A 24,165-nucleotide genomic window follows, 5' to 3' on the forward strand; every position below is an offset into this window, starting at 1 on the left:
CCTCACGACACTTTACGGCCGAAGATACTCCGTTTTATATTGATTTATTTAAACGTAAATACAAATGTATATAAGATTTTTAGACCTGCATGTGGGTACTATTATATACATATATATATATATATATATATACCATTTAAAATGTGCACTTAAAAATGTACGTGATGATAACTCAAGAAAATAATTATAGCTAGAGGAAAGAGAGATTATTTTTTTTATTTTTTACATATATAATGAATACACTGCAAAGCAGACATACCACTATCTTTGTTTAATATAGTTTATTTGTTTTCACTATTTGACACAGCGAGTGCTTCAAGAACAATATTAACAACACAAACGTCACAGTTGATCCAACAGAGCAGTGAGTGACTCCCCACAAGCCAATCATCGTAATGAATTTCTTGACAGCTTCACACAACCGTATACATTAAAACTGTGCAATTTAAAGCTAACGTGGACACACACACATACACGCACACGCAAACACACACAAGTTGATTGATTAGTGGCGGCTTGGAAGTGGAGTCCCTTGCATCTTTTCAGAGTAACCATCACCTCCTTGCTGTCACCTTGTTGACTGCTTGGTCCCACAAACATGCTAAACAAGGAGTCCAAAAGTCTATTTCATTTTCTTTATTTATTCTTTTGGTCCTACCCGCCAAAATACTTTAAACTGTTTTGATTTGTTTGATCATAAAAATACAGCAGTTCCCTTTCAGTGTGCATCCTCTCTGCTTTTAAACACCTAATGTTTCAATCACCGTAATGGAGTTCAGTAGACAGCGCAGGCCAGTGATGCGTGAATGGAGAAAGTGTGTGGGGAGGAAGGGTTTTAGGTTTTAATAGCAGAGCAGACTAACTAGGTCACATGGTTGCTTTTTAGTAGGCGTGGTTGGCCACGTAGAGGGATTGTCCGGCCGCGCCGCCGCTGCCGGAAGACTCGAACTTGCCCAGGGCGGCCAAGCTGTTTGCCTGAAAAAAGTGAGATGAAATATGTTAAAAGGATCTTGTCAAGTCAATTTATAAAAAGGCCCAACTTGACAGCCAGCGTGTGGACCGAGGGCTTTGGCTGTCACGGCTGCGTCAGAGCGACTCGTTGCCCACTTTTTGAGAACGTCATCTACCTCAGCACGCTTGATGAACTCCTCGGTGGCGGCCTTCTCGTTGCTCATCTCCCCCCGCCATGCCTGCAGGGCCGAGGCCTGCAAGGCGCGGCCGTAGGAGAAGGTGAGCGCCCACGGCTTGGCCAGGGGGCAAGTATTGATGGCGTTCAGGTTGATGCTGGCCTCCTCCTCGGATTGGCCGCCCGACAGGAAGGTGACGCCTAAAACGGACGACAAGCATTGAGCCGCGAGGCCTCAGCGTCAGGAATAATGCAACATCGGCCGTGTCTCACCTGTGACGGCGGGAGGAACTGTGCGACGCAGGGCGGTGACGGTCGCCATGGCGATCTCCTCGCCACTGTACTTGCTAGGGCAGGCGTGTCCGGCAGTGACCATGTTGGGCTTGAGCAGTGTGCCCTCCAGGTAGACGTGGTGGTCTGACAGAGCCTTGTACACGGCGGCGAGGACCTACGGGTGGGCCGACATGCGGGTTAAGGCGCGTCATAGACTTTGTTGTGATTGGTGTATCTCAATACATGTGGTGAGATATGTTTCAAGGACAGTCCATTTTAAAATATGACTATTTAACATGACATTGAGTTTTTGTTTTTGTTTTCAATCCAAATTCGTTTCATTCAAATGTTTTTGGGTGGTCTTTTTGTGATTACCTTCTCTGTGACATACTGGCAACGTTTCAGGTCATGGTCGCCATCAGGGAGGATCTCTGGCTCCACAATTGGAACAATACCGTTCTGCATAAAAAAGCAAAATTGCAAGTTTGAATACGTCCAAGACGGAACCACAAAGCCGCAGCGGCTGCGTGAAGACAAAGTCACGTCCTGCTCCGGCGAGTTCTATTGGAACCGCACGGTCGTAATAATGAAGCACCGACCTGCTGACAAATGCTAGCATAGCGTGCTAGCACGTTGGCGTTTTCAAAGATGGCCAGCTCGGAAGGCGTGGTCTCGCTGATCTTCAGCACGCAGCGCCACTTGGCGAAATCGGCACCATCCTTCTTGTACTGGGCGCAGCGCTCTGACAGACCGTCCAGACCTGCGAAGCATCCGCAAGTCAAGGACCCCGAGATAGTTGATCACAGTTTGCCTGTGTCATGTGCCGCCAGTCACAGCTTCTACCTTGAGTGGTGGTCTCCCCATTGGTTCCGGCAAGGGGAACAACACCTTTATCCACCTGCAACAAAAAGTCAGAGTCTGAGTCACCATAGCGCTAAACTGGAGGCAATCTCACGATCATTCGGCTTTATGAGCTCGTCAACACTTTAAAATCTAATATCGCCCACCACTTATTTAATGTAAATACTTAATCCTGCTATATTTGCGGCATTATCATATTTAATAAGGAATTTTCCATCTATAATTGGAAAATTACAATAAATATGTCATTTTATTATTTGATGCATATTTATTCATTCTTTTCATGAAAGAATTGCTGAAATCAAATTTAATAAAAAATATGCTTGATTGTGGACTGGATTAAATAATTGATTTAGATCAATGGCATGAACTGACTGCACTTGAAACCTGACACAACACTATGAGAGGCTTGGTTTGTGTAAGTGTGTGTGTCGCTAAACATTCCGACCGCGCGCTTCCCATTAAAGAAACGGGCAACAAAGAACAAGAACAGCGCGCAGCAGCCATTTTGAGTGCGCACCTTGATGCCGACGACAATGCCGCGGTCCTTGATGAGCTTGGAGAAGGGCGTGCCGTCGTCGGTGCTCTGGTAGAGCGTCTCGTGGAAGAAGATGACGCCGCCGATGCAGCTGTCGATGCGCTCGTCGGCCGTGAACAGCAGCTGGCGGTAGCGCCGGCGGTTTTCTTCCGTGTTGTCCACGCCGATGGGGGTGAAGCGTTTCGCCATGCTGCCTGGAAGCGACACACACACACACACACAATGAACAGATGAGGCGACACCTCACTGGTTTACATTTTTGCCATGGGATCGAGAAACTTTATTCGGGCATACAACCGAGGCATACCGGTGGACTCGTCAGCAGCGAGGATGCCGTTGCCGGGGGCCACGATCCTCAGGGCGATGTCCTGCAACTCCTTCTTTTGGGCAGGAGTCAGTGCGGGGAACTGGTGAGTCATGGTGGCTGAAAACAAACACACAGGACACACGCGGCAAGGTCAAGTACTCTGACACGCCGTCTGGTTAGCGACTGAAGAAAACCGGCAAGCAGTCAGGACGTGCTGGCGAGCACGCGTTGCATCCCATCATCGCTCCCCTCTCAGTGCTTGTCTCCGCCGTAAATAATTGATTATGTAAGTGCTCTGCTGCACAAGCAGACAGCGGTGGAGGCCATTACGTAACGAGATGCTGCCGGGCTCGGCGCGCTCTGCTCAGCAACGCCACAAACTGACTGGCTCGTCTTTTCCCACCCCCGTTCATTCAATCTTTACATGCTCTTTAGTTCATGGATGCTTATTTATTTTATTTTTTTTTGCCTTTTATTGTCAGGCCTCCGCAAGAGGAGCTCATTGATGATAAAGAGGAATTAAATAAAAACACTTTGACGTACAGATGAGCTTCTCCGTCTTTATTTAAAAATGACACACTGAGTGTTTAAACAAAATACACCTGTGTCAAACGAAAGTCTGCTAGATTAATGATAACTCGCAACGTGAACATAGACCCACTACCATCGATACTGATGATCAGAAACATTTCATCAACACACAGAATATGTCATAATGACAGGCATATCATTATTATGTATGCAAAAGACTGACATTACCGAAGAGTAGTTGTGAATCTTCTTGTCTTACCATCAAATGAGTGCATGACTGCCCTCCAGTGGCCAAAGTGTGTACACCAGAAGGAGCGGCACAATATCCAATGAATTAACCCATCAAATCATGAGGCAAAAATGGTTTAATTTTTTACAAACCTTGGGTTACAAGGACGGTCACGGAGCAAAATAAACTCCTAAGTCAAGGTAACACTGTAAAATCTCTGCCACACGTTTGAAGAAGCATGCGTCATAAATAGAACAAATAAAAATAATTCATGGTGTCAGAATGTCAAAAGGTTTTTTTTGTATTGTTTTTTAGAATTACTGTGCCTTCTCTTGAGTTTATTATTCAGTGGATGGCTTCTCTTTTCCCGTTTCTGACTGCTAAGAACATTAACATTTGTCTCCCAGTTTGGACTATTTTGCAGTCCAGTAAACTTCCACATTGAGTTCCACACAGAGGGGCGCATTCATGCGAAGACAAAAAGAACTGTATGCCCCGACGGGTTGACAAAGTGAGTTGCGCCTGGAGGCCGGCCAACAGGTCCTGCTCGCCCTGCGTGCTAATCCTCGGCTTAGGGAGCGTTGTGAGATAACAACACATGCAGGTGAATGTGAAGAGGTCGGACCCGCGTGTTTACACTCGATAAAAGGTGAACAAAAGGCGGCGTTTGCCCGGGCAGAGGAAATGCACGCTCAGCAAATAGCAGCCATCTTTTGTCAAGCACGGAATAGTGTACAAGCTCAAAAGTGTGACGAAAATCTATTGCGATTCCAAACGCATCTGAGACAAAGGTAACAGTGTGGAAATTTCACTTTGCGATTAGCAGTGTTATCACGTTATTGCTAAATTTGCTGGGGAAAAAAAATAAAATGGTGAGCACCTTACACATTAGAAAGCAATACAAAAACCTTGCACAACAAAAATAAAGAAGGCTATGTTTTCATTTTGACGATGGTATAAGTGGAGAGTGGGGGGGTGTCGGCAGTGTCACGAGAGGAGGGGGGGTGGCGCTGGTCGCAGCCTGTTGCACAGCGCCCAGTCGCCATTTCTGCACTGCGACATCAATAGTGGTCTCCCCGTCTCCTCACTGTGACATCACCTCAACAGTCAATAATACTTAAAATGACGAAAAGGACCTCTGCCAAGGCTCAGTCATCGCACACACCTTCGTATGCCTTTGAGAATGTATTATTTGCTTCAAAGTGCACAAAATCAAAATGTTAAGACAACAAAATGGATGATCTACATATCCCGTGAGATGTTTGCATTAGCGTTGGCATGGTATTCCATTTTATTGTTATGAATTAACCGATTTTGTCACAGCGGTGTAATTGCGTCTTGTAGCAATGGAGGCAATATGGCGTGCAGTACATGGTTATGACCACTGCAGGTGCTGCTGAGCAAGCAGTCCACTTGTTTGCTGGATGGAAATGTATTGCAGAAGTGCCCAATGGTGTTTTAGGACTTTTTATTACTTAAAGGCAAAGCTACAAATGAATAAAATCAGAATTTACGATTTGCGGATGCACATTTCAAAATGGCCAGCCGTGTCGCTATCTTGTCTATGCAACCATTAGGGGCGGTTCTGATTTCATAGCCCCCTAGTGCAGTTCAGAGGAGAATCAGACTTAACTTTTTAGAGATTATCACCTCAGAGTATACAGGAATGGTGTATCCCTGAATAATTTGTATTTAAAAAGGAAACAGATCATATCAACAGAATAAATTGGTACTTTTAAGAAACATTTTTTTAAAGCCATAATAAAAAATACACATGTATTTTTAGACAAACAGTAATATTACCAGAATTCAGAAGTATTCTTTTAAGAGAAAAACGAAATCACTAATTTCAGGGATTAATTAAATGCTAAACATAACTCCATGTAATCTATGAAATAATTATTTTTCGCATAACTAATTCTTAATAATGACATTTGTATTCATTGTGCAGTATTGGAAAAAATACAGGATGTACATTAGGCCCCGCCCCCCTCCACCAAGGATGTCTACGTGCTAGGGAACAGCTACTCACTCACGCGCACGCCACCCGGTTCTCACGGCCATTTTAAGCGCACGCGCACGCAAGCACTAGCGTTCGTATAGCTTGACTAACTTGAGCGAGCACGAGCACGCGCCCCTTATTTACGACGACGCAACAGGCTACCTTGTCATCGATGAAGGTCATCTCATTCTCGCCCTACGGCCTAGTGCGATGGCGGGCGCGCACACCCACACGCCAAACGCTTCATAAACAGATATCAAATAATAATGACACACACAAGGCATTTTTGTGAGGGTTGTCAGTAGAATATTCACGATTAGCTCACAGTTAAAAGCTAAGATAGGCAAGATGAATGCGCAGCATCACGACGGGAGGGAGGGGAAGAAAATGGCGCTTGAAAGTTGCGGTCAGATTAATATGTCGTCTCCTTTACCTGTCTTGTGGGAGGAAGTGAAGAGAAGAAGTCGAAGGAGGATGCCGAGCTTCCGCGGAGAGACCGACTGTGCTGCAGAGCAACGTGACGCTTTACAAAACCCTCCGGGAACCGGGGATAGGCGGGGCTGGGAGGGCACTGCGTCATAACGGAGGCAGGGTGGTAGGTAGTGCGCATGCGCAGAACAGCATCGTCCATCACTTGTGGTGGGTTGGGAAATTGACGTCGTTAGGAAGCTTTGGAAATGAGACCTTTCAAATGTAATAAAAAATACGATCAAATTAACACCAGACCAATTTAACAGGTGAACCTGCACCTTAATTAGTTTTATACATAAAATAAGCTTTTTATTGACTCTGCATTGCGTCGGAAGCAGAGCTGTTGCTACTGTTTTGGGCTCATGAGATTACGTAAATAGGATCGCCATGATATAGTATTACAAGCAGGAGTCCCCCCTTTCATGAGTGATAGATGCCTTCTGTGCTTGCGTAAATACCGCCTACACCAGCGACTCTTAAATTCCTTCTAGTACATTTCGCTTGTAGAAAGGCAACAAGGCAAAAAATATTTTGTTATCAAGAGACAATGTCTGTACTGGATGTCATTGTGTAGGATTGTATGTAATCTCTCGGCCAATATGTCATAACAGTGACTGAGTTGGGCAACGGCTGGTGAGTCAACCTGCATGTTGAAATGTGCTCCAATCAAGCGTTTCTCATAATTCCAGTGACAAAAGCAGCACATGAAGACCATTTAATACTCAAAAAGACATGTAAACATCTGAAAACTCTCATACATTGTATAAAGATGACTTTTGGTGTATATATACGTATAAATAAGCATTCTTGTAACAAAACACAAAATTCAGGATCACTCGTGAGGCATTCGGGTACATCGGAACATACAGTTAGGCGACAATACAAAAAGCTCGGTATCTGTGAAAATTCTGAGTTGAAGTTGTGACGATGTAAAGTCATCGTCATTCAGGAGAACGGGTTTCTTTACACAAGTGACTATAGAAAAAAAATAAAACAAGGGCGCATTGTCGTCAGCTTGAGTGACCTTTCTTTGCATCATAAAAGTTGCGGCAACGTTCAAGTCAATGAACAATCTCATTTCTTGTTGCACAAACAAAACGTTGACAAAAAGTTCTCTTTTTGTGCTTTCAGTGCATATAGTCAGTGCTCAGAAAGATTGTAAATGTTTTTTTTTTTTAATCCATTTTATCAAGGGGCACTACAGAGTGCGTATGATGGGAGTTGGACTGGCTACCATACTCCTAAAAGTCAGAGATTTATATTACAATATGCCCAGATGGAATTTTCGTTCTTTCTGTAATGATAGACATGTTGAAGCCACCAAAAAGTTCAATTGGGCCTCATTTGGGCGAATTCTCTAGTCTGAGTTCATCCAAATATGAGGCCTGGAATTGATTTAAAAATGGCTGCTTCGAATAGAAATTTCAAAAAAATTTCAGAGTCGTTTTCCCGGTACAGTACGTTGTGAAAGGGTAAACCTGATGGTGAGTGTCGTGTAAGGCCACACAGAAAACAGCAATGCAAGACGCGTTTCTTCTTAACATGCGCCCATTTTAGGTATGGACCAGCCATTTTGTCAATCGAAACCTTGGAAAGTCTGTACCGTACTGATGCAAGCTGTTTTGATTGGTGGAGTTGGGAGTCAAACAAACACCTCCCGACGCGGGCCGGCTTCCTGCAGCTGCGCGTCAGGCGTGTTTGGCGGACTAAGTAACGAGTCGTACTCGAAACCTTTGAGCGGCTGCAGTGAAAGCGTGAGGCCTCGGCGGGCTTTGGCGGCGCGGTCGGGGCGCTCCCTCAGCTCCAGAATCACCTGTGAAGAGAGGCCGTATTGCGATGGATCGTATCACTTTTGCAAAATCCAGATATACGGAATCCTAGGAATTGGCTGGCTTATGTTGAATAAATTCAGCACAATCGTTTATGTGACAGAGGTTCGTGATTGTGCACATGCTTGAAGCATGGCGTTGATACTTTATGATCCTTTTCGTTTGAAGTGATGTGCTGCCATCTAGTGGCAAGTATTTTATAATTCCTTGTAAGGCTGGGAGGGGTTTCGCTGTATTGCGATACAGCCATTCGGGAAAACTGATACCAACTTGAGAGACTTGAGTCCCCTGTTTTATGATCAATTACCTCCACAGGGTGGCGCTGCAGCAGGTTTTGGTCAAAGCTGAGTCCACGGAAGAAGGTCTGGCGTTGGAAGCGATCCAGGGTGCGAAGTCGACGTGTGGGCATTTTGCACAGCAGCTGTGCAAGAGAAACTGCATGAGTGTGCAAATGACCCGGGAGGGAGGCGCTGTTTACCAACTGCGCTCACCTCTGTGATGAGCATGGCCAGAGGGGGGCTCAGGCCGAGAGGCATTTCGTAAGGGAAAGACCTCACCCTCCTCAGCATGCCGCAGTGATCCGGCTCTGGAGGCAGGGGGAACTGAGGAGAAATTATTAACCAGCATCAAGCATCAACACCAATCTGAATAATTCTCCGACCACTATGGAAAGCCGTTCTCTCGTCGGGGGTTTCCATGGCGACGTCACCTTGCCGGTAGCCAGTGAGAACAGCAGGATTCCCAGCGACCACCAATCGGCCGCGTGGTTGTAGGGACCGCCGCTCAGAACCTCGGGGGCTGCGGTGCGGACAGAGCGTGCTCACAAAAATGCGCTTGAATAGAGAATTCACGGAATTGATGATTCCGATATGCTCCTCACCCATGTATTGGATGGTGCCGCAGATGGTGAAAGCCCGCCCGCCTCGCTCCAAGCGACGGGACAAACCAAAGTCGGCCAGGCGGAGGTGTCCTGTTATGCATCATTAATGAAAATTAATCCGTTTTTTTTTTAACGCTCCATCTCTATCACTCCTATTAATGAGTGGGCGGATGTCAGGATGTCCTCTGGTTGGTTCTGGAGGTTTACAAAATGGCACACGGCTGCCCTCTGCTGGCTATGTGTTGACTCACCATCATCAGTCAGCAAGATGTTCTCCATCTGGAAGAAAATTAAGAGATGCATAGACAGTTATCAATCCATTTACGATAGCGTTTGCAGGTGGGCTGGCAAAATTATTCAGAATAAACCATCAGCCCTTTTGTACCTTCACATCTCTGTGGATGACACCAAAGTCGTGAAGAAATCCTACAGGCAAAAATAAAACCAATTAGCTCCGCATTCAGAGTCTCAGCATGACTTCATGAACATGACTGTCTTGAGGATTACTTGTGAGCTCACCCAGCGCGCAGCCCAGCTCGGCGGCAAATACCCGCACCGTGTCCTCCGCGAAGAGTCCGATCATCTGCCAATAGGTGTACAAGTCGCCGGTGCCGCAGTAGTCACACACTAGAAGACAGAAGATATCAGGGATAGGCAAATGGCGGCCCCTCGATTCATTGTCCAATAAATAAATAAATATTGGAGGTTTTACTTATTTCTTTTACAAAACAAAAAAAAATGTTTCAAAAAAACACTGACGAACACTCAATAAAAACAGGCGGAACTGTGGAAAAAAAGACCTGGAGGAAAAATCAGAAATATGAAAAAAAAAAAATGAGGTTAGTGGTTATTTTATTGTTTGCTTCAAACCCTTTATTGTTGCTTTGGGATGATGGATACTACTTTTGTCCGAGTCCTTGCATTAATTTCTTTTGTGCAAGTTGCCAGCTAACGTGAGTGTCAAAGAAATGATCGCATCAAAGTAATCATATGACACGTCTCACTGACATCTGCTCGTTCGTGCATTATGGATGAGATGTGATTCTTGTAGTCGAGCACAAAAGTGTGGGGGATAGGAGAGTGGAGTGGGTTTGCTGAAGTCCAGAGGGCCAGTGGATGTGCGCTTTTCACAGATTGGGGGCAGGCAGCAAAACAAAATGGGTCACACTTTCCGAGTCACTGGATAATTGGACAGAGGGGGGAGGGGCAAAAGCGGAAGAAGAGGACGCAACACAGCACAATTTTCCGAGCCTCGGGATTAGGAAGGGTTGTCGGTTTAGAGGTGAGGATGTGCATAGTGAGGTTGAAGTGGGGCTCGTTGGGTGGCAGGGGTTCACTGTTCTATGGCTGACTCACTAATGTAGAGGTGGCGCTGCGTCTGCCAACAGTCCTGCAGGTCGTGGACAAACGGATGGCGAATCTGACGCTGCGGGCAAAATTCAAACAGTTGTGCCACCGCTCGGCTCCAGTGGGAGTCGGCGCAAAAATGGGCGGGAAATTCAAACGTTTCTTTCTCCCTGATGAGAAGTACTCACCTGAATTATCACCTCTTCTTTCGACTGCTCCAGGACACCCAGTCGGAGAATCTCCGATTTGGGGATCACCTGTGGACCGGCGCAATGTGGTCACGACATTTTCATCTTCGCATTAGTGCATGATTTGTTTTAATCAAAGGATTAACTCAGATTTTTTTATTTTGACGATCGTGGTCTTGGGGTTGCCAGCAACATGTTTTACTGCAGTATCTGCGACTTAGAGTCTGTAAGGTTTTAAAGAGCATGGCTTGGCCTGGTGAGTGACATGGGTGTCAGCAAAAAAAGGAGTGCAGCATTGGCTGGCTTTGATTATTTCATAGGCTTTTTTTTCTTACCTTTTGATCAACAAAGGAAAATGATTATAAATTGTTAATTTTGCTTTGACTTATTTTTGTAATAAAATGACTTGAGTTATTCGACTAATCATTGAGACCCACCTTGACGGCATATGTTTTCTGTTTGGTCTTGTCCTTCACCTTCAGGATGGGTCCAAAAGAACCTTTGGCAATATAACCTAACACCTGAAAGAGTGAGACACTATCAGACAGATCAACACATCGGGCAGGGGTCCAATTTCAATTAGGCATCTACCTGAAAGTGCTCTTGTCCCGGCACGGCCCTGTGGGGGAACTCGGGCAGGAACATGGTGACGAAGCCCGGCAGACTCCACTCCGATCTCAGCTTTTCAGGGCCCACGCCGGCCAGCCTCAAGACATGCTCAGGGATGTCGGGCGCCCCGGCTTGGAGCATGCGTCGCCGACTCAGGCGCAGAGCTGGTGGCGCCAGACGGCACAAGGTGGCTGGCAGCGACAGGCCCATGGTGGACAGGAAGCCTCGCCAGCCTGTCGCGAGGGGCTCTTCCTCCCGGTCATCAGCCGGCTTCTGGTGGAGTTTGGGAAGTCATTAAAGGAGTAGCTAAACACAAATACTACCACACCCACACATTGCCAACATAGCTTTGCTAATGTAGTAACGTTGTTTGTGAATCTATGCAAACACTGCAGCACTGCTTGCTTTTGGGTTTGACATGATAGTTGCTTCGTTAGTTAGTATTCATTTATTTCCCCCTTTAACTTGTTACACAGAGGTGACGTCACAAAGTGCGTCGTTTGAGCAGCCATTTTGTACCAGGAAAAACAGACTGTAAAGTTGCCGTGTCAATTTATTCTCTAAGTGGGTTAACGAGCAATGATAGAATTTAATTGCATTCTAATTAACTTTATAAGGATTTATTAGCAATGAGCACTTTGTAAACGCGACTAATTATTTTCACCCGAAGCAAATTGGTGGATGAAGTCACAAAGTTCCCGGATGATCCGCGTCGGTCCAAGACGAATATAAAATAATACCCGGATGCTGGACTCTATAATGCAGAACGATCAATGCTGTTCCGGGATGCTTGAGTTTTCATGTTGACTTTTGACTTGACAACGTATTTTTAATCTCCATTTGCATACTAATGAATGTTGACCTTGCAGGTCAGAATATTCAAAACAGCTCAACTAGTGTACGTAACGATGTGATGAGTCACGTGACTGCCGCATGCCTGCGGGCCACACAGCAGATGTGCTGTGTGTGTAACGGAGCGTGTAGGATTCCATTACTGTGCCTCCTGTGGTAAAGTACCGCCGTTTCAATGAGCAAAGTGCCGGAAACTACCCTCAAAAACAATTACTCGCAGACCGGATGATCACCATGGAAACGTGAACCCCCTCCCTCAATCGCCAACGTCATATCGTCCCAAAATGTCCCCCCACCCCCTCCGTTTACCTTCTTGCTGCTGTCGGCCCCCATCTGCGTGACAGCAAACGCGCCTCATCGATGCCGTCGTCGCGCGCCTCCGAAACCTTCTCGATCCAAAACAGTTTCGTAAAACTCGCGAGGTGTGAGAACAAACGTCCGTTTCTTTTGATAATCTACTCCGAAACGAAGTGAGTCGCCGTAATATGGCGACATTAAAAAAACTGAAAAGAAAACAGGTTAATCCCAGCTGCGCGTGACGTCTCACCAATCGCGAGCCAATGGGAGCGCAGGAACCGAGGGACTGGTGTAAGCACCGCCCACCGCTCTACCAAATTAGGGCATCGGATGTACAGGCAGTCAATTTCGATTAACGTCCACTTCGAATGGCAAAGGGCATCCATAATTCACAAGAAACGACGAATAATGCATTATGTGGTGTTCTAAATATAGCTCATTACACGAATTGTCTAATAAAGTCACAATATAGCCAGTCATGACAGCGCAAGTGCCTTTTATTTGCGAGGAAGAACATAATACAGTGCCATCCTTTCACGTTCTGTTGACTGTTGTGAGGACTTTCTACAAAAGAAACCAAACCGCGGAGCTTTAAATAAACAAGTAAAAAAAATGTGGAAATGGGCATGATCAGTCATCTTCATCAAAGTCTTTCTTGCCCTGTGGTGGTTTGGGCCCCCCTGCTGGTTTGGCCATGATGATCTGAAAAAGGAGAGCAACGGAAACACCAATCAGTAACAATGTGGCCCAGGAGAGGTCGATTTGAGCAGAAGCTGCTAAAATACTACAGGACATCAGCGTTGCAGATATCATGATATATCAAGTGACGTGAACCAAAATATGGTCTCATATTAGAGAGCGATTAAAAACTGAGGCAACTATCTGTGGAAATAAAGCTAATTCATGTCCTTGTACAGAAGAAAGAACCCCAGATGAGGTGTTTCAATTCTTATGAGACCTTCCATGTAATTAAAATGGAGTAGTTATGATTTTATTAAAGTACGGTGTAAAAAACCAAAACTTGCTTGTGCCGTGCAACAAATGTTACTACACAATCTTACCAAACGAGGTGCACTGCAAAGAAACATGCGCATGCAATCACAACATCGCATCTAGTTTTGAGTGTATTCATTCCGTAACACATCCTTGACGTGATGTAAAATTTTTTTTTCTTTTAAAGTTACTAAAGTTAGTAGCAACAGGCAATTTTTCACCCGTGAGCAACAAACTGAAAGCATACACGTTCCAGGACCTACTGACTGCGCGCTCTAGTGGGACGTTTCAAACTTATCGGGCTCCTCATCCCAGTCGTCCTTGTCCCAGTGGCCCCTCTGCTTGGGAGCCTTGGGCCCCCCTGCGGCCTTAGCCATGATGATCTGGGTCGTACACACACAGCTAAGCTAACTTGCTTCACAAAAACGCTGGACCGGACGCAAAAGTGCCCAACGTTTTGAGTCTTTTGTGGGACGAAATGCGAATGGAACGGCGTACCTGGTCCACTCGCAGTACGGTGATGGCGGCGTTGGTGGCCAGTTTGATGCCCCAGTATTTGACAAGGTACGGGTCCAGGGTGCCGGCCTCGGCCACGTCCTTCACCGAGGGGCCGTCTCCCTGGAAAAAGACACGTGACAAAGTCGGCAATTGTAGTCAGCTAAATGCTAAATGTAACTTTGCCCTGCTCCAGAATTAAAGTAACAATAATTAAAAGTAAATAAACACCAAAAATACATGCAGACATTTAATGTGGAAAAAATACCAACGTACATGTTTTTTTTTTTTTTTAAATTGTTCTTTTTAGAAGGGGGCATTTTTTGTTGCTAAATGATGAGGACATGTGAAGGAGCTGACTATTATTTGCATCCCAAGTTGACACAATCTCATCTGTGCACTCATTTTGTGGCCCACCTCAATATCAAAGCCTGCGTTCTTGTTGCCCTCGTGATGCGCCGAGTACATCTTGGAGATCAGCTCATTAGCCTTCACGCCGGAGTTCTCCGCTAGAGCGCGCGGCAACGCCTCGAAGGCATCGGCAAACTTCTTGATGGCGTACTGCTCCAAACCCGGGCAGGTCTTAACGACAAGGAAGAACAACAGAAATATGTCACTTGATGCCGAAGGTTTTGAAGGAAATGCAAACCAAAGTACGTACCTCTCCAAAGGAGGTGATTCGATTGGCCAGCTCGATCTCGGTGGCTCCCGCTCCGGGGACCAGACGGTTGTCCTGGAAACAGTGAAGGCCAGATCAGCGAGAGCGCTCCAAGGGAAAACATTATGCAAAATTCACTTTTCGATTGCTCGTCACTAATTTACTGAAATCTGATATATATATATTGGCTCATTAAAATAGTTCACGTTCAATAATAAAAAGGTTATGTCCACTCACCCTAACGAGGACCTTGAAGGTGTTAACGCCGTCGTCGATGGCCCGCTCGATGTCGTCCATCAGGTTGTCCGTGGAGCCTCGGATCACCACGGTGGAGATGGCGCCATCTTCTTTCTCTGATCCGTAAAAAAAAAAAAAATTCAAATAAAATAAAAACTTCAAACCTCTAGCTTCAATCACACGAGACGCTGTCGATAAGAAATGACGCACCGTGTTTGAAGACAACCACCTGAGTGTCGCCCACCTCCGCCAGGTAAACGCTGTCGCAGTGACCAATCTCCTCAGGGGTAGGTGAAGTCTAGAGAGACCAAGACTGTTATTTAAAAAAAAAAAAAAAAAAAAAGGTTTTAATTCAAATGGACCAGATGAGGGCACGCTCACCAGCCTCGGCAGAGCGACGGCCCCCACTGTCTTGCACAACCTCCTTAGGTCCCACTTGGAGTTTAGCCTGAAGGAGCACAAAAATGTTCACAGAAATATTTTCATCCTGAAAACCTTCATCGTAATCCCCGCTTACCTGACCACCATCAGCTTGTACTTGTTGGCGTAGTGCAGCGCCATGTCGGCCACCTTGCCGCCTGTCACCACCACGTTGGCGCCGGCCTCCTTAATGGCCTTCACTTGAGTCTCCATCATGTCCTCCTCACCCTTGCTGAAGTCCATCAGCTCTTTGGCGTTATTGATCAGCACCGTGCCCTGCAGGACCAACCGCACTTCATTGATGGAGCATCAAATGCATTCATTTGGAGATATAGGAGGAAACCAGAGTCGCAAAAGGAAAACATACAAATTCCATGCGGAATGGGCAGAGCGGAGATTTGAAACCTTGACATCAAAATGACATGCTAAAACTAAACCAGCAGGGGCATGAAAACTTGATTTTAGCAAAAGCTTGGCAAGAACCAACAGAATCTGTCAACTGTCATCATATAATGTTATTTGTTGTCATAATTTCACTGACTTCTTATGGGAATGAATATCAAACTAACATGAAGTAGCAGCGCATCCTCTCTTTGCTCTCACCTTGGTCTCAGTCACCATGCAGTCGAAGGGACAAGAGAAGACGGCGATTTTGGCGTCTTTCACCGATGTGATGTCACCCTCTGCCTCCTTTTTGAACACCATCCCGTGCAGCACTGACGACGCCGTCACGCCACCACCCTGAGAAAAAGTGGGTAAAACATCAAGAAGGCCAAAAAGCTAAACTCAATCAATCCACACCTTGGAGGACACTCACCAGAATCTTACACACTCGGACGTTATCCACATTGAAACTGCCAGACTCCGGGAAGATGGACACTAAAGCACAAAGGGGGGAAAAAGGACGTCAAAAGGGGAGAAAGCAAGTGATGTGACGTCCAGAGGGGGGCGCTGGTGCTCACCGCAAGCCTGGGCGATGAGGTCAGAGAGGAAGTCCTCGTTGCCGTACTGTTTGCTGGTGACGGCCGTGCGGATCATCGCCGAAGCTTCTTTCAAGTCGTGGAGATTCTTGGCTGACGAGCACACGCACTCAGGCAGGAGCTCCAGTGCCTTGCGGCATGCCTTCTCGTAGCCTTCGATCACCTGTTGGCCAGACCCGTTTCATATTCCGTAATTCCAAATTGCATTATATTCCTTTTTTTTCCCTCAATATTCTAGAAAGTCACTCATTTTGTCAAGTTGCAGGCTTCAACATCTTTTTCCGCTCCAAGAGTCTCCATTAGTGGTATAAACGCATGCATACCTCCGACACGGAGAGGCCCATTCGAAGGAGCTCCTCTGCCAGCTCCAGCAGAGCGCCGGCAAACACCAGCACGAAGTTGGTGCCATCGCCCACCTCCTGTTCTTGCATGTGTGATGCCATCACAATCATTTTGGCCGCCGGATGCTGCACCTAACAGGTTATGCAGAGGTCAGATTCAATTCATCGATTATACCACCGAGACGACGGGCTCAATCGCCGGTTGCCTTACCTCCAGCTCTCTGAGGATGGTGGCGGCGTCATTGGTAACAAAGAGCTTCTCCAAATGGTTGATGACCATTTTGTTCATGCCTGGGAAAAAGGGGGCACAGCGTCACTTCATGTCCCTTGATCATTTTCAGTGATAAAATACATTGTATGGGACGGGCACGTACCATTGGGTCCATAGGCTGAGCGTGTGGTCTGCGAAAGTTCCTTACAGGCTCGGATGTTGCGAAAGACAGCCTCTTCAAGACCTGAATAGTGCTGCAAAACATCGTCATATTGACTAATATTGAAAATATATTTCGGTAGAAAAATATATGTTTTCTATACAAATTTTGTATTGTTCCTAGAATGCACCATATTTTTTGAGAAATTATTTCCCGCCCACAGAATAATTGCATCCGCCAACAAAAATTATGTAGCTTATGAGAAGGGGTCTTGAGCAGCTGAGAAAATATTTTTAAAAATTTCACAAAATATATGATCAGTATTTTTCCAAACCGGTTCTGTTTTATTTCGAGGAAATTTCTTTTTCTTGGAAATTATTTTCCCCCAACACGAACTATATAATTTATTTTCTTATGAAAAAAAAACATTTTCTTCCATAAAATGTTTTAAAATATCCCTGCACGTTTTTCCTTATAAAATATCCAATCTTTTTTCGAGAAAAAGTTCATATAAAATAATATAAACCTAATTTGTTATTTTTAATATTTTTTTCTTCAGAAGAAGCAACCTTTCAAGTATTTTTTTAAACTGACAAGATGCGTATTATTACTAGAATGACACCTTACTTTCATTTAACTTGATCAAGTACATTAACAGGAAAAACATGACATTTCCTATTGCTTTCGCCATTAGCATAAGCACCACTCCTGATAGCTTGGCGCTTAGCCGTCATATCAACATAAATATCAAATACAAATATGTACGTTGACATTAGACACACTGGACATTAAAAAAAAGTGGATGATGTCCACAATCTCCCAACATCTCGGGCACGTTCCAGAACTTTCTCTCTTCTCTCACTCAGCATGTGAACGAAGACGCTAACGAGGCGGCTAAGGCTAACTAGCTAGCACGTTGGTTCACAACGAGACACGTGGAAAGGGAAAGCCCCAACGTGAAACCAAAATCTAAGCTCACCTTAGCGCCATCCTTTAACATTTGGGCAAAGCCCGGGGCTTTGGGAACGTGGAGAGCCATGTTAGTTGTTGTTTTTTGCGGCGTCACAGTATGGAAAGGAGCCGCAGCGTGGACCGTACAAAGGGGGAGAGATAGAGGAAGGGGCGGGGCTTCCCAGGCGAGGCGTCGGCCTGATCATATGACGGCAAGCGAGAAGGGATAAACCTGGTAAATGTGATTTATAGATGCTAAATGTCTTTCCAAATTCTCAGTAATTTTTAGTCATATAAAGATAGCATATTGTAAATAAAACTAACATTAGTTTTATATTTGATCAAATTAATGGTTGCATTATGCATCATTTGAACACACTATTTATGAAACAATCTTTTAATGTTTCAATTACTGAAATCAAATAATTGCTTACAAACATATCAAATGCAAATATATTCAACTACAACTTTACTGTGCATGGGCAGTAAATTCTCGCCCGCACTACTAGAGGGAATCATCACTGCTTGCGGCTGTACTCTAGTTGTACTCAACTAGTTACCCCCTCCAAAACAATTGGATGTTTTTAGAACGGGAAATGTTTCACTTACAAGAATGCTATTTATATAGAGAACACATTTTTTACAAGCGAAAAATAACTTTTTAATACATTTTTAAACTGCCAAACCGCTGCCCCAAAATGTTATTGCACCCCTTTGTTGGGAAGTCCAGTATTTTTTTGCAAAACACAACCAAATCTTGTCTTACTCATCTTCATGACGAATACAATAAAAATAATCACACAAGCATTTTGCTATAAATGACAATTTAATTCACATTTGGCAAGACCCACCCCCCATTCCTATCATTAGAAAGGTGGTCTACTGATGCTTGAAATGACTCACTTTACCCCGATGCGTCCAGATAATCACATGACAAAATTAGTCAACAACGCAAATCACTCACAGTTCGCATTTTAAGCTTCCACGTCTGCCACAGAGATATACATGCGTAGAAAAACAATAGAAATAGTATTTTTAAAAAAGGCACATTCACTAGAAAAAACCATGACACATATTAGTAACATCATTGCATGTGCATACATATTAGTGTTAGTTCTACAGATACAGTTTGGGTTTTAGTCCTTTTAAAAAGATAGTAAACAAATTCTAAATGGAAAAAAAATGTGTTTTTAAAACATTGTAACTAATACATTTGGTCGTAGCAGCTAGAGGAAAAACAATCACAAGTACAAACAAACAAAAACAAGTACACTTTCTGTAGTTACATTTTAGGATAATTAAGCCATAATTAGCGACACATGTAACCAAACAAAAAACATGGGGGAACAAATGCTAAGTACGTCCATAACACGTGGATGTCAGCAAACATAGTGACACCTTCGCGTCGTATAACATGCACATATGAAAGGTCCTTTACTATGTCATACAAACTTATTGCAGGACTCATTTTCCGACAGTGCGGACCCAGCAGCCAAATCGCTCAGACATCCGTGAGGCTTGGCGACTCAGGTTGGAGCAGCTGAGCTTCCCGTCTGGATCTAACTTTCTCCTCATCACTATCGTCGTCGTCGTCGTGGTGGTGGTGGTGGCTGTCAAACAACCGCACTTGTCCGTTGTGTTGCACCTAAAGCAGCAATAAATCAAAAGACAATTACCCAATAGTCCGATGAGCTCTTTAGTTGTTAGTGGAGGGTCCAGACGCACGAGCGATGTTACGATGGCGGGAAAGTGGCGAACAATGGAACCTCCAAAAGTCAATTTGGAGCCATGAACGGTAAAGCCTCAAAAAGCCATGCCTGGAAAGATGGGGGAAGTTTGCCATTTTGCTCTGAAGCGGACATTTTAGGCTCATGACATCAGAGAATATGCACATTAAGCAATATAGCTAACAATTCCTCTTCAATAAATGAAAATTAAAGTAGTTATTACGAGTAACGCTTGCAATGTAGTTGTAGTAATGATTTTAAAACGAATTGTTGTGTTCGGGTTCAAATTGGCTGAAGCAGTGATTCACCAAGTATGGTACCAGCACCGCTAGTGGTACTTGGGCTCCCCCTAGTGGTAAGCGACTCAATCACAGCCTGTATTTAACTTTCTAGTACAGACCCAATTAAATTTCCCCCCCACAAAAATACGTTTTAGTTGAAACCAGTAAAATCTTAACACTGTTCGTGATGGTGGTAGTTGGAGAGTCGCATTTTAATTTTTAATCTAGCACTCTGTATAAAACAATTGAAGACCACTGATTGAAAAGGTTTTTAAACCTCTCCTTATTTTTTTATATTGGGTGACGTTATCTTATAGAATAAAGGCGTTGATAGAGACAATACTATTCGTTAGTTCGACACTGTAGCATCATTAATAGACGAAGCCGGAGAAGTTCCACCGTAAAGAAGCACAGAAGAGTGAGTCAAAGAAAATGATTTTCACTCCAGGCACATGCATCTCCATCACATGCTCGTCATTCCTCTTTTTAGTTGTTGCCATTCGTTAGGGAGCATTTACCTTCTCTTACTCTGCAATTTGGGAATAACCGAAGCGCCTGTTGTAGGGAGGGGGGGGGAAAGAACAAAATTTCATGTTTATGTGGGATCACTACTGTAGTTCCACACATTGAATGTCGCAACAGGAAGTGACAAGCAAGCTCACTACCAGAAAAAAAAAAGACACATTCTTGGAATTACATCTGGTGGGAACAGGCGCACACGCTTCCCATGCTCGGCCCCCTCAGTTTGAAATCGAGGCGGGAAGAATGTGCACGGGTGGGAGGGAAATCCGGAGAGACGCCGGCTGGGATTGATTGGATGAGAGGCTTTCTAGATTCCGGACCAACGGCTCACCCAAACATGCACAGATGTTTCATTCACACACCAAAATGGTCAGAGTCGTCATGAGGAACGGCATTGCAACCTTTGGCAGTTCCCTGCCGGATCTTAAATCACTTTAAACATTTGGACCGCACCCTCTTTAACGTGTGCCATTATTTCACACGACACATTGGTATTGTGCTTGATAACTGTCACAGATTCAACTGCTTTCATTATTTAACATGTACATTACAAGCACGCATTTTGTGAACTTTTTTTTTTTTTATATACTTGATTGTTTTCCATATATTTTCTACTGTGCATGGTGGTTGTGGCCATCTCTGGACTAGATTATTTGAAGTCGTCTTATTTCTATTCATGCACCGCATAAGAAACCTTACTTGTCATCTCTTCCAATGAGCTCATCGAAGGCCCTCGACAGTCGTTTAAGCCTGTTGAGTCCACTGGAGACAGACTCCAGATCCTGGTTAAACTTCCTGTCGCGGGACAGATAGTAAAAAAGTCACAAAGGACGAAGCAAATGATCATTTATGTGTGTGTGTGTGGGGGGGGAGTGTCCATGCGACTCACAGCCTCTGGTTCTGCATGTTGGGAGAAGCAAAGGGGCTTCGCAACGCCGCCATGCGAACCAGCTGCCTTCTCCCTCCTCCATGCTTCACCCCAAGGACACTGGTGTCGGAGGTTCTCCTGCCTCTGGAGTTTGGTGTGCGTCCGTTCTTGGCCATGGACCTGGGGGTGCGTCTCGGGGTGTGGGATGCCGGTGAGGTGGACTCCTCCCCCTCGCAGATGCGCCCGGGAGTCGAAACCAAGCACTGGTTGTGGGAGAACTCCCGGCTCCTCTGCAACCTCTGAGTAGGAGACAATAAAGAAAGGTAATGAAGATGAAGAAGTGTCCTTTAGTCACGATTATAGGTACCTGATACACCCCGCTGATGGAGTTGCGAGCACTTCGCGTCAGCTTGCGGATAGCGTCGGTTTTGGGCTGCTCCTTGGTGGGCACGCCACTGGCATCCTCCACGACGGAGTTGGACTGGACGGTGCGCAGCGGGAGACGCGTGCGCAGGGACATGCGCAGCGACTTGAGGGAGGATGACGAGCGCAACTTGCGGAAGCCGTCGGGGGCCTCGGGGGAGCTCTCGGCACCGTCCGAATCGTCCAAGGTCGTTTGGGCCCGCCAGACTCCCACCACGGCTTTTCCCACTCCATCCATCACGGAGGAAGACGACATGACAACGCTGCATAAGGATGGTTCAGTGATATTTAACCTTGAGAACAGGAAGTGCAGCTGACCAAATATGGCAGTTAGTTCACATAAAGCTGACATTTTTATTATTTGATTGTTAATCTCACTCATAGAGTTAGAATGACAACTAATAGTGTGGAAATAAAAGAAAAACAATGGGTTCATGAGTCTGTGAGAATGAAAAATTACTCTAAGAAAATGGAATCAGTGAAAAAAGTTTAGGTGAGCAAGGGCAATTTAAAACAGTTATTATTATTACAAAAAACGCATTATTTCAAGCTATCAAATCATTATTTATACAGCACCTTTCATACTTTATTAACTACACAACGTGCTTCACAGAACAAATGACGAAAGACAACACAAAAGGCATTCCTCCGTGGACCTCTAGGGCACAGAATTGAGAAAACAAAAAAAATACGATAGCTCTTTATTTCCCGTAGCTTTCAACCCTCATTTCATGAATTCTCTTAACAACAAAGGCCCCACCCGTGATATATTAGTTCCTAATAACGTATTTCAACAATTAAGGAGTGTTCGTTCATTCTCGACTTATTACTGTAATTTACATTTATGTATATTATACTATACTAAACTTAATTGCAAATAATAGAATTGTTATATATGTTGCCTATTTCTGTGTTTAGCAAACTTTCCAAAGACAAGAGTCTTTAAAAAATACGACAAACATTGAAGACGTTATGCAAGTTTGAATATTGGATTCAACAATAAAAAGTCAAATCCTAAATATCGACTTTGCATAAAGACGCTGGCGAGAAAATTGGTTGCATTCAAGTGCTTTTTAAGATTCAGAATTTTATAAAAAGATGTCCACCGGAAATTATACTTGTATAACTGTGAGCGTCTTGTTAAGAAAAGTCGATTAATGCTGGTTTCAAGTATTTTTTTAATTCACGCACATACCTTATTTAGTCAGCTTCCACACACCAAACAACGGACTACATGGAAACAAGGGATTTTCTTAACGGGCCAGCGCCCCTGAACGCAACGTGAGATTCAAATAAAGGATTAAAGTCTTTCCACAACCACGCGGTAAATATGAAAGGAAACGTCATTGAGTGCCTTTTTCTTTGGATACGTGTATGTTTATGTCTGCCTTACCTTAAAAGAAACACTTTGTTCTACAAGACTCGACGAGTCCTCTGTTGTTTGAATTTGGCGGCGAAGAAGAAGAAAGCTTCGAGGCAGGCGGGGAAACGCCCTCTCTAGTGAGGTCACAAACATGCCCCCCCTCTTGTGATTCCGTTCGCCTGGCGAAATATTTATACAATTTAAAATGTTCTGTTTCGTTTTTTTATTCTTGTGTCTTAGTGTTGTTAGAACCGACATTATCAATGTAGGATGTAATAACTACTTAATTAAAGAAACGTACCCTTCGGATGACGTCATTGACAGGATCTGGCCCTCTTTTCCTGGTTACTTACTTCCGGCACTTGCTAAAAATGTATTTCAATTTTTTTTTGTGTGTGTTTTTCATGTGTTTTTATTTTTAATCATCACCAATAGCATTATTTAAACGAATTAACAACTTCAGAGTGATCTTTTTTCTTCCTGTTAAAAACATGTTGTTCTTAAACAGACCTGTAGATGTCGCTAGAGTCTTTGGGATTGTGGGTCGGAATGGTGGTTAAAGGATGAACTTCCAAGCTATTATTAGCCTGTCTCATGAGCTTTAATACAATTTCGGTTGAATCACCATATTATTAAATTAATCAACGTGCAGTGACGGCCAACATACAAAATTGTATTAGATTCTATGTATGTTATGCAATAACTATTGATATTAACCAGGCCATGTTACCACTTTGCTTTGTCTATTCCTTTTCAACTATTTTGATTTAGTTCAATCCACAGAATACACAGAAATGGGTGAACCCTTTCTTCATGAATTTAGATTATTCCTCAACGTTTTTTTATGTGAACACGTACACCACCGTATTGAATTTTATATGGTTGCGTTACAATAGGAGCATGGCCTTGAACATTGATGTGATCTTTTTGTCCCATTAAAAGTAAATGTATAACACCGTTTTAACGAGTCAATGTCACTGAGTTAGGAGTTATAGTTCAGGCATAAAAACCAGTCATAAATTTAGATTTAAATGAACTGGTCTTGGATGTAAAAATAAGAATGTACATTGAAAAATAATTGTACTCTCAATTTGGTAAAATAATAGATTGCTCATATTTATGAAACAAAAAACATGTTTGTTGCAAGGAAAAAAAAAAAGAATTTTGGGTGGCACAAAAAGTATAATGTCCTGAG

General features: G+C 44.1%; 4 protein-coding genes across 8 annotated transcripts; all 4 read right to left on the minus strand.

The window, feature by feature from the left end:
* Positions 1 to 266: 266 nt before the first annotated feature.
* On the minus strand, positions 267 to 6,358 carry aldocb (aldolase, fructose-bisphosphate C, b). Its single transcript, XM_088279239.1, has 9 exons — positions 6,301 to 6,358; positions 3,106 to 3,222; positions 2,781 to 2,992; positions 2,243 to 2,297; positions 1,999 to 2,159; positions 1,775 to 1,858; positions 1,400 to 1,574; positions 1,128 to 1,327; positions 267 to 975 (listed from the first exon to the last, which is right to left on the minus strand). The coding sequence occupies exons 2-9, from the start codon at positions 3,215 to 3,217 to the stop codon at positions 883 to 885; spliced, it is 1,092 nt and encodes a 363-aa protein (XP_088135365.1). The 5' UTR covers positions 3,218 to 3,222; positions 6,301 to 6,358; the 3' UTR covers positions 267 to 882.
* Positions 6,359 to 7,027: 669 nt separating this feature from the next.
* On the minus strand, positions 7,028 to 12,583 carry rskrb (ribosomal protein S6 kinase related b). The gene is made up of 13 exons (XM_088280363.1): positions 12,353 to 12,583; positions 11,174 to 11,464; positions 11,020 to 11,103; positions 10,583 to 10,651; positions 10,404 to 10,473; positions 9,567 to 9,674; positions 9,433 to 9,473; positions 9,299 to 9,326; positions 9,048 to 9,137; positions 8,877 to 8,965; positions 8,659 to 8,769; positions 8,475 to 8,588; positions 7,028 to 8,151 (listed from the first exon to the last, which is right to left on the minus strand). The coding sequence occupies exons 1-13, from the start codon at positions 12,374 to 12,376 to the stop codon at positions 7,981 to 7,983; spliced, it is 1,290 nt and encodes a 429-aa protein (XP_088136489.1). The 5' UTR covers positions 12,377 to 12,583; the 3' UTR covers positions 7,028 to 7,980.
* A 236-nt stretch (positions 12,584 to 12,819) lies between these two features.
* cct8 (chaperonin containing TCP1, subunit 8 (theta)) lies at positions 12,820 to 17,981 on the minus strand. Of its 2 annotated transcripts, none has more exons than XM_088280398.1 (15): positions 17,815 to 17,981; positions 16,839 to 16,929; positions 16,676 to 16,755; positions 16,447 to 16,596; positions 16,106 to 16,286; positions 15,961 to 16,022; positions 15,747 to 15,884; positions 15,241 to 15,419; positions 15,105 to 15,171; positions 14,934 to 15,021; positions 14,724 to 14,839; positions 14,490 to 14,561; positions 14,246 to 14,410; positions 13,832 to 13,951; positions 12,820 to 13,042 (listed from the first exon to the last, which is right to left on the minus strand). In XM_088280398.1, exons 1-15 carry the CDS (start codon positions 17,872 to 17,874, stop codon positions 12,971 to 12,973), a joined length of 1,641 nt encoding a protein of 546 aa, XP_088136524.1. In that variant the 5' UTR covers positions 17,875 to 17,981; the 3' UTR covers positions 12,820 to 12,970. The 2 variants fall into 2 exon arrangements, with proteins under 2 accessions (XP_088136524.1, XP_088136523.1); XM_088280397.1 differs by lacking the exon at positions 12,820 to 13,042 and adding an exon at positions 13,579 to 13,716.
* Positions 17,982 to 18,568: 587 nt separating this feature from the next.
* pimreg (PICALM interacting mitotic regulator) lies at positions 18,569 to 24,107 on the minus strand. Of its 4 annotated transcripts, none has more exons than XM_088279089.1 (5): positions 23,001 to 24,107; positions 21,552 to 21,870; positions 21,206 to 21,483; positions 21,016 to 21,111; positions 18,569 to 19,431 (listed from the first exon to the last, which is right to left on the minus strand). In XM_088279089.1, exons 2-5 carry the CDS (start codon positions 21,861 to 21,863, stop codon positions 19,251 to 19,253), a joined length of 867 nt encoding a protein of 288 aa, XP_088135215.1. In that variant the 5' UTR covers positions 21,864 to 21,870; positions 23,001 to 24,107; the 3' UTR covers positions 18,569 to 19,250. The 4 variants fall into 4 exon arrangements, with proteins under 4 accessions (XP_088135215.1, XP_088135212.1, XP_088135213.1 ...); XM_088279086.1 differs by having other exon boundaries at positions 19,345 to 19,603; XM_088279087.1 differs by lacking the exon at positions 23,001 to 24,107 and adding an exon at positions 22,803 to 22,971 and having other exon boundaries at positions 19,345 to 19,603.
* Between the last annotated feature and the right edge of the window lie 58 nt (positions 24,108 to 24,165).

Source organism: Idiotropiscis lumnitzeri, chromosome 17 (genome assembly GCF_059441095.1).
Source record: "Idiotropiscis lumnitzeri isolate Australia: NSW breed Sydney's pygmy pipehorse chromosome 17, RoL_Ilum_1.0, whole genome shotgun sequence".
Classification (NCBI taxonomy): domain Eukaryota; kingdom Metazoa; phylum Chordata; class Actinopteri; order Syngnathiformes; family Syngnathidae; genus Idiotropiscis; species Idiotropiscis lumnitzeri.

Coding starts and splice junctions, on each gene's coding strand:
- aldocb (XM_088279239.1), bottom strand. CDS start 3,217: ATGACTCACCAGTTCCCCGCACTGACTCCTGCCCAAAAGAAGGAGTTG. Junction 2,160..2,242: donor TGGGGAGACCACCACTCAAG/GTAGAAGCTGTG, acceptor GATGCTTCGCAG/GTCTGGACGGTCTGTCAGAG. Junction 1,575..1,774: donor GCCAGTATGTCACAGAGAAG/GTAATCACAAAA, acceptor GCCCACCCGTAG/GTCCTCGCCGCCGTGTACAA.
- rskrb (XM_088280363.1), bottom strand. CDS start 12,376: ATGGGGGCCGACAGCAGCAAGAAG. Junction 11,104..11,173: donor CGGGACAAGAGCACTTTCAG/GTAGATGCCTAA, acceptor TCACTCTTTCAG/GTGTTAGGTTATATTGCCAA. Junction 9,138..9,298: donor CATCTTGCTGACTGATGATG/GTGAGTCAACAC, acceptor GATGCATAACAG/GACACCTCCGCCTGGCCGAC.
- cct8 (XM_088280397.1), bottom strand. CDS start 17,874: ATGGCTCTCCACGTTCCCAAAGCCCCGGGCTTTGCCCAAATGTTAAAG. Junction 16,930..17,814: donor TGTTAAAGGATGGCGCTAAG/GTGAGCTTAGAT, acceptor GATGTTTTGCAG/CACTATTCAGGTCTTGAAGA. Junction 16,597..16,675: donor CCATCCTCAGAGAGCTGGAG/GTAAGGCAACCG, acceptor ATAACCTGTTAG/GTGCAGCATCCGGCGGCCAA.
- pimreg (XM_088279089.1), bottom strand. CDS start 21,863: ATGTCGTCTTCCTCCGTGATGGATGGAGTGGGAAAAGCCGTGGTGGGA. Junction 21,112..21,205: donor AACATGCAGAACCAGAGGCT/GTGAGTCGCATG, acceptor GTCCCGCGACAG/GAAGTTTAACCAGGATCTGG. Junction 19,432..21,015: donor CTCATTGGAAGAGATGACAA/GTAAGGTTTCTT, acceptor TTGCTGCTTTAG/GTGCAACACAACGGACAAGT.